We start from the raw sequence: 10,795 nt of genomic DNA, 5'->3' as shown, positions 1-10,795 counted from the left end.
GTACAATTGGAGGTGTGATATTTTCTGACTGCATGTGTGATTTACGAGCATGTGTTAGTATAATGCCTTTATCTGTATATGATGTTTTGAGGCTCCCTCCCTTAAAAAGGTCGGCAGTTCGTTTTGTGTTAGCAGATAAAAGTATTATTACAGTGGCTGGAGTTGCTAAAGATGTATTACTGGGCATTAAAGGTCTCACTTTTCCCATTGATTTTTACATCCTGGAGATGCCCCAAAATGACTCAGAGAAGCCATCGTCTATCCTACTCGGATGACCTTTCTTGAAGACCTCGAAGTTCAAATTAGATGCTTTTGTAGGCACATACTCTTTTGAAATAGACGGCCGAGTAGTAAGCTTCAATCTGAATGGAGTTATGAAGCACCCTCCAGAAGATCGTTCTATCTTCCAGTATGACATCATAGATGAAACCGTAGCTGAAGTTCACCAGGAAGAGTTTGAAGATAAGTACATAGGACAAGGTCCAAGTATGGGGAATTCCGAGGACAATGCAGGCACTCTACCAATGCCACCAGTTCCAGATAATCCAGAGCCAGACCATGATCAGAAGTTAGAATTGAAACCCCTCCAATGAACAGAAGTTAGAATTGAAACCACTCCCTCCACACCTCAAATATGCTTACCTTTAGGACAAGCAGAAGTTTCCAGTTATCATTGCACGGGACCTCACTTCTCCGCAGGAAGAGCAGTTACTTAGTGTGCTGAGGAAGCACAAGAAAGCAATTGGGTGGAGTTTAGCAAACATAGTAGGCATCAACCCTCAAGTTTGTGAGCACAAGATATTTTTAGAAGAAGGAGCAAGACCTGTTCGTCAACCACAAAGAAGATTGAACCCCACTATTTTAGAGGTTGTCAAGAAGGAAGTGACCAGACTATTAGAGGCAGGTATTATCTACCCCATCTCAGACAGTGAATGGATGAGCCCAGTGCAAGTGGTGCCCAAGAAGTCTGGAGTCACTACAGTGAAGAATGAGCATGGAGAGCTCATAGCAACCAGAGTACAGAATGTTTGGAGGGTCTGCATTGATTACAGGCGTCTCAACCAAGCTACTCGTAAGGATCACTACCCTCTTCCATTCATTGATCAAATATTGGATCGCCTGTCAGGTAAATCACATTATTGCTTTTTAGATGGTTACACAGGCTATTGTTAGATTCATATAGCTCATGAGGATCAGGAAAAGACTATCTTTACATGTCCCTTTGGGACTTATGCTTACAAGAGAATGCCATTTGGCCTGTGCAATGTACCAGCTACCTTCCAGAGGTGCATGATGAGTCTTTTCTCTGATCTTATTAAGGACTGTATGGAGGTTTTTATGGACGATTTTAGCATTTATGGTGATTCTTTTAACCTTTGCTTAGATAGTTTATCTAGAGTATTAGATAGATGTGTCAGTACAAACCTTGTATTGAATTTTGAAAAATGTCATTTTATGGTTAAACAAGGAATCGTACTGGGACATGTTGTATCTAATACTGGCATTTCTGTAGATCCAGCAAAGGTGGATGTTATTTCTAGTTTGCCTTACCCCTCTTCTGTGAGGGAAGTCCATTCGTTCCTTGGACATGCAGGTTTTTACCGAAGATTCATTAAGGAATTTAGTAAGGTAGCACTTCCCCTATCCAGATTACTGCAGAAAAATATTGAGTTCGAGTTCAGTGAGGATTGCAAACAAGTGTTTGACAAGCTGAAAACCGCCTTGACTCAAGCTCCAATTGTGAGAGGACCAGATTGGAGCCAGCCGTTTGAAATCATGTGCGATGCTTCCAACCATGCAGTAGGAGCAGCGCTGGCTCAGCGTGAAGGTAAGGATCCTTTTGTTATTGCTTATGCGTCTAAAACTTTAGACGCCGCTCAGTCCAATTACACTACTACTGAGAAAGAGCTTCTTGCTGCCCAGTCCAATTATACTACTACTGAGAAAGAGCTTCTTGCTATTGTTTTTGCTCTGGATAAATTCCGAGCTTATTTACTTGGTACTAGAGTAGTAGTGTATTCGGACCATGCAGCTTTAAAGTATCTATTAGCTAAAAAGGAGTCCAAATCAAGGCTCATATGTTGGATACTGCTATTACAAGAATTTGATTTAGAAATAAAGGATAGGAGTGGTAACCAGAATCTAGTGGCAGACCACTTGAGTCGCCTTGAGCACATTAAGGTTGATTCTACTCCTATAGATGATAATTTTCCATTTGATAACCTGCAAGCAGTATCTGAGGTAGTCCCTTGGTACGCACCTGTAGCTAATTATCTAGTTAGCCGCACATTTCCTCCACACTTTTATAAGCATCAAAGGGACATGCTGAAAAGCAAGTCTAAATATTATATATGGGATGACCCATATTTATGGAGATGTGGCGCTGATCAGGTAATTAGATGTTGTGTACCTCAATCAGAATTCCAGCCCATTTTAGAGGCATGTCACTCATCTGAGAGTGGAGGACATTTTGGCCCTCAAAGAACAGCTAGAAAGATCTTAGACTATGGATTCTGGTGGCCTACTCTTTTTAGAGACGCTGCTGAGTTTTGTAAATTTTGTCTCCCATGCCAAAAATTTGGTAATATATCTAGGAGGGATGAGATGCCTCAACAAATTATGCTTTTCTGTGAAATTTTTTATGTTTGGGGCATTGACTTCATGGGTCCATTTCCAAATTCTAATGGTTATTTTTATATATTGTTAGCTGTGGATTACGTTTCCAAATGGGTGGAAGCAATTCCTACCCGCACTGATGATGCTAACACTATTCTTTCCTTTGTGAGAAACCATATTATTTGCCGCTTTGGATCACCACGAGCAATCGTGAGCGATCAAGGCACCCATTTTTGTAACAAGAGACTAACAGGATTAATGAAGAAGCATGGGATAATTCATAAGGTTGCAACAGCATACCATCCTCAGACCAATGGGCAAGCCGAGGTGTCAAACAGAGAGATAAAGCGTATCTTGCAGAAGATAGTCAAACCTCATAGAAAAGACTGGAGCACCAGGCTACAAGATGCACTATGGGCATATAGGACATCATATAAAACACCCATTGGGATGAGTCCTTTCCGCTTAGATGGAAAAGCTTGTCATCTCCCAGTTGAAGTAGAGCACAGAGCCTTTTGGGCAGTCAAGGAGTGCAACATGGGAATTGAGACAGCTGGAGCTGAAAGGAAGTTGCAACTGCAAGAACTGGAGAGCCTTCGCCTAGAAGCTTATGAGAACTCAAGAATATACAAGGAGAAGATGAAGGTTGTACATGATCAGCACATCAAGAAAAAAGAGTTCCAACCTAGGGATTTAGTCCTCCTTTACAAATTTCGACTGAGGCTCATGCCAGGCAAGTTGAGATTAAGATGGGACGGTCCATACAGAGTAGAGAAGGCCGAACCATACGGAGTTTATCACCTAAGCCATCCTTCAAGCTCTGAACTTATCAAAGTTAATAGACAACGTCTGAAGCTGTACCATGGCGAGAAGATGCAGAAAAACAAGGAGCTTGAGATCTTCCTCTTGGAAGATCCCCACTTAGCAGAAGATTGAGCTAGTGGAGCCCCTAATTTACGAACGTTAAGCAAAGTGCTAGGTGGGAGACAACCCACCATGGTATGATCGTTCTTTTCTTTATTTTTAGCTTTTCCTATTCAATAACTCTTCTCTTTATCAGTACTTTCGTGCATCTGCATTTACATACTTTTAGTTCTAAAAAAAATGCCACGCGATGCGACCGCATCAGCGATGCGTCCGCGTCGAAAGGAGAGGGGAGAAAATAAAAACGAACAGAGAGTCACGCTGGAGCGTGGCTGGAGGCGTGCCAGTGGCACAAATCGTCCCATGTGACCGCGTCGCTGACGCGTCCGCGTCACATGGGATAATGGCCTCCCACGCGACCGCGTGCCCCAAGCGGCCGCCTGCCCTGATTTTCGACGTAAAAAGGGTGCACAACAAGTTATTGTGCGAGAGTGGTGCTGGATTGGTGCTGGACACACAATCCCTATCACACGACCGCGTCGCCGACGCGTCCGCGTCATTCCTTTCTGAAGCCCACTCACGCGATCGCATGCCCCACGCGATCGCGTCACCCCAAATTTGGCAAATATATCAATTCAAACAGAGAGTTGTGCAGGCGCGAGGCTGCACTCACGCCAGAAGCATAACATGGGTCACGCGACCGCGTGATCGACGCGACCGCGTCAACTGAATTAAAGGGAACGCGTGCCCCACGCGACCGCGTCGCTTGCGCCGCACAGCTCAACCCAAATTGCCAAAATATCTTATCTTTCTCTTCTCCAAATTCTAATTTTTCTTTTCCCTTCTTATTTCTTCCTTCTCCCTTCTTCCTTCTTCCCTCCTTCTCACTTTTTACTTTCTCTCTCCCTTCCCACCATTATCAAGGTTTTTCTTCTCTTCTTCCCTTTTAACTTTTCTATTCTTCTTCTTTATTTATGTTTTCTTCTTCCTTCTTCTTTCTTTTTAATTTCTTTGCATATGTTTTCTTTTTCTTTCTTTTCCCTTTTTGTTGGTGTTAGAATTTATTTGGTCATTGTGGATTGTTTCATAATTGTTTGGCAATTATATTTTTTTAAAGGGGTTGCTTGCATGTTCAATTTATTATTTTCATTGGATTATTTACCATGCATGCTATGTGTTTGTGAAAAAGCCCGTATGACATTATGCACTTTTCTACATTATCATATCTTACTATTCAATGCATGCTTTTCACAAATTCCCTTTTACTATTTTATTAATTGCATTTAATTGCCAATACAAACGTGATAGTTTGTTACGAAGTGATGCTTGATCTATGCTACTCATGCCCTTGCCGGCATGCCAATAAACATCTTGCATCTACTTCCCTATCGTGCACTTATTCTATTCCCTTTCTTGATCTTTTCACATGTTGTCATGACCATGTGTTTATTTCATTCATCTTTACCGTGCACTGATTATCACTCACTCAATCCCCTTCCTTTCTTTATCGCTTTAGATTTAACTTACTTTCTCTTCCCTTTTTTAGAATGGCCACCAAGAAAGGCAAAGAGAAAGCTACCCCTAAACCCACCGCAAGGAAAGGAACGAAGAGATCATTAGTGGCAGAGCCTTCTTCAACTGCAGTCAAGCCCTCAACAAAAAGAATTAAAAGGATTATCAAGGTTGATGAAAAGGAAAGAGCCTTCCCAGCAAAGGACACTGCACGATTCCCAAATCGCTACTGTGAGCAGATATTTCCTATTCTGGCAGCTCAAAATTACAACAATGAACACCTTCTTATCCTTCCGCCTCGTATTGCTGAATTTGTTGAGCCACAAACTGCACAAAGACATTGGAGATTCTTACAGAGACAGCCACGACAGGTTAATCTTTCTTGGGTTGTTGAGTTCTACTCCAACTTCCACCTGCTGACTCTGTTGTCCATTTATTTACGCCAGAAGCAAGTTCCCATTACAGAAGAGGCCATTCAGCAAGCCTTAGATCTCCCCCTGCTCCAGAAGGATTAGACGCTTTTCAGAAAGCCGCGATCAAGCGCCAGGCATACACCTTTAACTGGGATGCTGTTCTCAGAGTTATCGCTCGACCTGGCAGTAGATGGATCTTTGGATACCATCGTTCCCATCCTAAGGGAATCTCGGCTTCCGCACTCACCTTAGAGGCTCACGTATGGGCACAGATTATGTCCCATTACGTCTTCCCGAGTACTTATGAGTCCCCCTTCACGGCAGACATGGCCGTTCTACTATGGTGCATCCTCACAGACCAGCCTCTTAATTTACCAAGACATATCCGGAATGCTATGGAACATGTGCAGATCGCGGGCAACCTACCTTTCCCCGCATTGGTCTCTAATCTTATCTCAGCAGCCGAAGTATCCTACAGAGCTGGAGACACCAAAACCATTCTTCCACGGGATGATCAGTATGTCCCTAACGGGAGATATCTCAGGCCACAACTTGCCACTACCAGCCAGTCCACAGAGGATGCTACAGCTCCTCAACCATCTACTAGTCAGCTGCTGCACCAAATACTGAAGCGATTGGACTAACAAGAAAAGAAAGCAAAGCTCCGAGAGTGCCGCAACCACCGCCGTTTCAAATACCTCAAGGAGCTACTTACAGGCAATCACCGACCCAATGACGATCCAGGCACTCCGGACTCCACTTCTTTCACCAACACAGGGAGCCACGACGGTCTTGACTGTGGAGACACTGCCACCAGCCCACCACTGTTCCTGACAGATGGCACCAAGGACGGTGCAAATCCTTAAGTGTGGGGAGGTCGGTCAGTACCTGACTTCCAGAGGTAATTTCTCTTCCCTAGCACCAATAAATTAGGATATTTTAGTTAGATTTTCTTTTTTTATAGATTAGGATAAATTGCATAGTAATAGGTTAGTTGCATGCATGTTCTACTTGATTGAAAAAACAATAAGTTTCTTCTAAGACTCTATCTTTGGAACAAAATTTCACTAATTTTAATTAAAAAATTTTTATGATAAATCTGCTTGAAGTTGTATTTGGAACATGATTTTTGAGCTAAAGAACACACAACTTGTGAAGATTTGAGCCTTTATGCATGGTTACATTATTTAACCATAATTATTTTATTCTTGTGTGTTTACTTCTCTATGGTTGTAATCTATATTTTGTTTCATCTATATGTCCAATATTTATTATGTTTGTATGCTTGCATATGATTGAGGCTATTATTTGTTTAAACTCACTTATCCAAATTAAGCCTATCCTTTTCAATTACCTTTGTTAACCACTTTGAGCCTTTAAATCCCATTTGTTCTATATTTTACCACATTACTAGCCTTAAGCAGAAAAACAATTGTATATCCCAAATTGAATCTTTGGTTGGCTTATGATAGAATTGTGTATGCTAGTTAAGTATGGGAAATTGTGGGAACAAAAGTTATTAAGGGAATGTGTCATGATATACAATGGGAATTTGGATACCTACTCATATGAAACTATAAGAATTAAAAATCTATGTGCATTGATAAGCTATGTTTATTTTTATGTCTATATAAAAAATATCAATAAATAAATAAGGGGACAAAATTACCCCAATGCTGAATTAAGAATTCAAAGATCAATGCACATATGATAAAATTAAAAAAAAATTGATACATGCGGAATGAATGTAAAAGGAAATTCTGGGTAGCTAGGTAAGAATTCTAAGGTTATATAAAATATATAGGTTGGGTTAAAGCTTGGGTTAATTAAAGATTCAATTTATAAGCTCACTTAACCATATATGTATCCCTACCCTTACCTTGGCCCCATTACAACCTTGAAAAGACCTCATGATGTTTGCATTGGTATATTAACTGTTGTTGATTGGTTAGGAGAAGAACAAAAGTTAGAGAGCATGATTAGAGAAGGATAGAGTGATTACCCTATACACTGGAGAGATTAGAGCATACATACATCATCAGTGAGGGTTCTATGCTTGAATTTCCATGTTCCCTGCTTTCATGAGCTATGTTCTTGCACTTTTATCTGTCTTACTGTATAATGATAGAATTAGTGGAATTTGATTTGTAATTGTTTTGAAGAGCTTATTTACTTTTGATCAAGTGAGCAAGAATCATATAGTTGCATTCATATATATAGGTTGCATTGCATTGCATGAGTTTCTACATGTTCATACTTATTTATCTTATCTCCTTCAGTTAAGCATGAGGACATGATAATGTTTAAGTGTGGGGAGGTTGATAAACCACTATTTTATGGTTTATATTGTGTTTAATTATGTGGTTTTATCATGATCCTTACCCACTTATTCATTAATTTAGCATGCATTTATATTTCCTTCCTGAAATTATTACATGATTGAAAACTGCTTCCTAGAGACTTTTAATTATGCATTTTAATTCTCCTTTATTCCATTCGATGCCGTAATCTGTGTGTTAAGTGTTTCAGGCTTTATAGGGCATGAATGAGTTGGAGATTGGAAAGGAAGCTAGCAAAAATGGAAGGAACACGAGAAATTGAGGAGACAACCAGCGAGAAGTGACGCGGCCGCATGGCTCACGCGTTCACGCGAAAGAGGAGAAATCACAGTGACGCGGCCGCATGGCTAACGAGACCGCGCAGATTGGAAAAGCACAAGTGACGCGGAAGCGTGGACGACGCGAACACGTGGCAAGAAAAAAAGCGAATGACGCGTCCGCATGGATGACGCGATCGCGTGACGTGCGCGATCTACATAATCTGCAAAATTCGCTGGGAGGCAATTTTGGACCCTATTTTGACCCAGTTTTCTGCCCAGAACAGCAGACTAGAGCCAGAGAACATGCAGAAACCAGGGACAACAATTCATTCTACACAGTTTTAGTTTTAGATCTAGTTTTTACTCCTCCTCTAGGTTTTTCTCTCTACACATTCATAGTTCTTAGGATTTTATTTTTCTACCACTTTTTGCATTGGGATACTAAGAAGAGTTATTACCTCATCAAGACTTCGTCATTCTAGTTCATTTTCTTTACTTGGCTTTACTCTTCCATGTCCTTTGCTTTGTTTAATTTTACCATTGGAATATTTTTAGGATTATTTAATACAAGGATTACTTTTATTTTTAATTGATTATTTTGATTTTTATTTACAATGTCTTTCTTTAATTCCTTTTCATACGTTATGAATTTTACATTCACAATGAGCGAGTAGTTCCCTAACTTGATGGGGAGTTGATTGAGGGAGCCCTTGTGTTGGAAGGCTTAAAAGAAAGATTGTAATTGGGTTTATTGTTGGATTGCCCTCTAGTCACTAACACCAATCCCTTTTAATTAAGTGGGTTGTAACTTGTGAACGAACGTAGCATTCTAACTTGTTTGACTTTCCCTTACCTAGTAAGAGATAACTAAACAGGATAACCTTTAATTATCAATTAATCTAGAGAGTAATCCAACAATAATGGGGCTTCCAACTAATCAACTCCCAGTCAAGGCTTTTATTTACATTATTCAAATTCTCCAATTTAAATTCCTGTTTACTCAACTCAAACCTTTTTTAAAACATCTGATTAATAAAATAGCACACTTTTCTGCAACTCGTTGAGAGATGACCTGGGATTCATACTCCCAGTATTTTAATTTTAAATTTCTGTGACACCTTTCTAAATTGATAAGTGGATTTCTGGCGAGTTAAGAACTATACTTGCAACGTATATATTTTAATAATTTTTAATTCGCCAATTTCTGCTCGCATCAGCATTCGTTTACCCAAAGGACATTACCACAAACTTGTAGTGTCCATAGCGTGTTCTAAACACAGTCTTAGGGGTATCATCATCTTTCACCCTTATCTGATGGTAACCAGATCGTAAATCAATCTTGGAAAACACCCCAGCTCCTTGCAACTAGTCCATCAAGTCATCTATCCTTGGTAGTAAGTACTTGTTCTTCACCATTACTTTGTTCAACTGTTGGTAATCCACGCACAGTCGCATTCCTCCATCTTTCTTCTTTACCAATAAAACTGGCACTCCCAATGATGATACACTCGGTTGAATGAACCTCTTGTTCAAAAGCTCTTTCAACTGAGCCTTTAATTCAGCCAGCTCTATCGGAGCCATTCTATACGGTGCAATCGATACTGGTCCGGCTCCCGGCACTAATTCAATCGCAAATTTAATCTCCCTATGAGGTGGGAACTCAGGGATATCTTCCGGAAAAACTTCCAAAAAGTCTCTAACCACTGGAATTTGTTCTAAGTTCAGGGCATTGCCCGAAGTATTAGTAGTTAACAAGATGTAACCCTGACAATCTTCCCCACTACAGTGCACCATTATAGAATTCAGATAATAACCCTCAGCTACCACTTCTCCATTTTTCCCTTCCGGCATAAACTGAATCATCCGCTCAAAGCAATCCAATAACACCTGATTCCTTGACAACCAATCGAACCCCAAGATCATTTCTAACCCAATCATTGGTAAGCAAATCAAGTCATGCACAAAATCTCTATCCTCCAGTTTAAATCCTACTTACCTACAACCTAACCTAATCATAACTGTCTGATGCACAGTATGTACATGCAGATCAAATGCTAACTCTGACATTTTCAAGCCTAGTTCCTCAACCTTAGCAAATGAAATAAACGAATGCGATGCTCCAGTATCATATAATGCAATTAAGGTCTTATCACCAATTAAACAAATACCTCCCATCAACGGATCCACCTTGGAAGCATCCTTGGCGTTCACAGCAAAGACTTGACCTTGGTGCTGACTTTGACCCGCATTCGGGTTCCTCCCCCGAGTACAATCCCTCGCCATATGACCAGGCAAGCCGCAGTTAAAGAACCCAATTAAACCAATATTGCAAGAGTCATATGGATGAAAACGTCCACAACGCACACAAGCTAAATCCGAAGAACTCTTACTCTGATTTCCTCTCCCTTTGCCATGCTGAAACTGATCATGAGTGTTCTTTCTGAAGCCTCCTTGCCCTTGAGGCGTATATCCTCCTCTCTTGAAGCTTTGACCTCTCGGATGGAAACACTTGCCACGTCCCCGACTCGAGTTACCTCCATGAGTCTCCTTGGATGCCGCTACTATCTTGGCATATGATGAGCGGATATTTTATACGCTTTTTGGGGGTAATTTCATATAGATTTTAGCAAGTTTTTATTAGTTTTTAATAGAATTTTATTAGTTCTTAAGCAAAAATCATATTTCTGGATTTTACTATGAGTTTGTGTATTTTTCTGTGATTTCAGGTATTTTCTGGCTGAAATTGAGGGAGCTGAGCAAAAATATGATTTAGGCTGAAAAAGGACTGCTG

General features: G+C 40.5%; 1 protein-coding gene across 1 annotated transcript; it reads right to left on the bottom strand.

Annotated features, from left to right (window-relative positions):
* Positions 1 to 9,369: 9,369 nt before the first annotated feature.
* Positions 9,370 to 10,287, bottom strand: LOC110278627 (uncharacterized). The gene is made up of 2 exons (XM_021136869.1): positions 10,001 to 10,287; positions 9,370 to 9,898 (listed from the first exon to the last, which is right to left on the bottom strand). The coding sequence occupies exons 1-2, from the start codon at positions 10,285 to 10,287 to the stop codon at positions 9,370 to 9,372; spliced, it is 816 nt and encodes a 271-aa protein (XP_020992528.1).
* Between the last annotated feature and the right edge of the window lie 508 nt (positions 10,288 to 10,795).

This window comes from Arachis duranensis, chromosome 3 (assembly GCF_000817695.3).
Source record: "Arachis duranensis cultivar V14167 chromosome 3, aradu.V14167.gnm2.J7QH, whole genome shotgun sequence".
In the NCBI taxonomy this organism is placed as follows: Eukaryota; Viridiplantae; Streptophyta; class Magnoliopsida; order Fabales; family Fabaceae; genus Arachis; species Arachis duranensis.
This window is presented reverse-complemented; position numbering and strand designations above follow the sequence as displayed.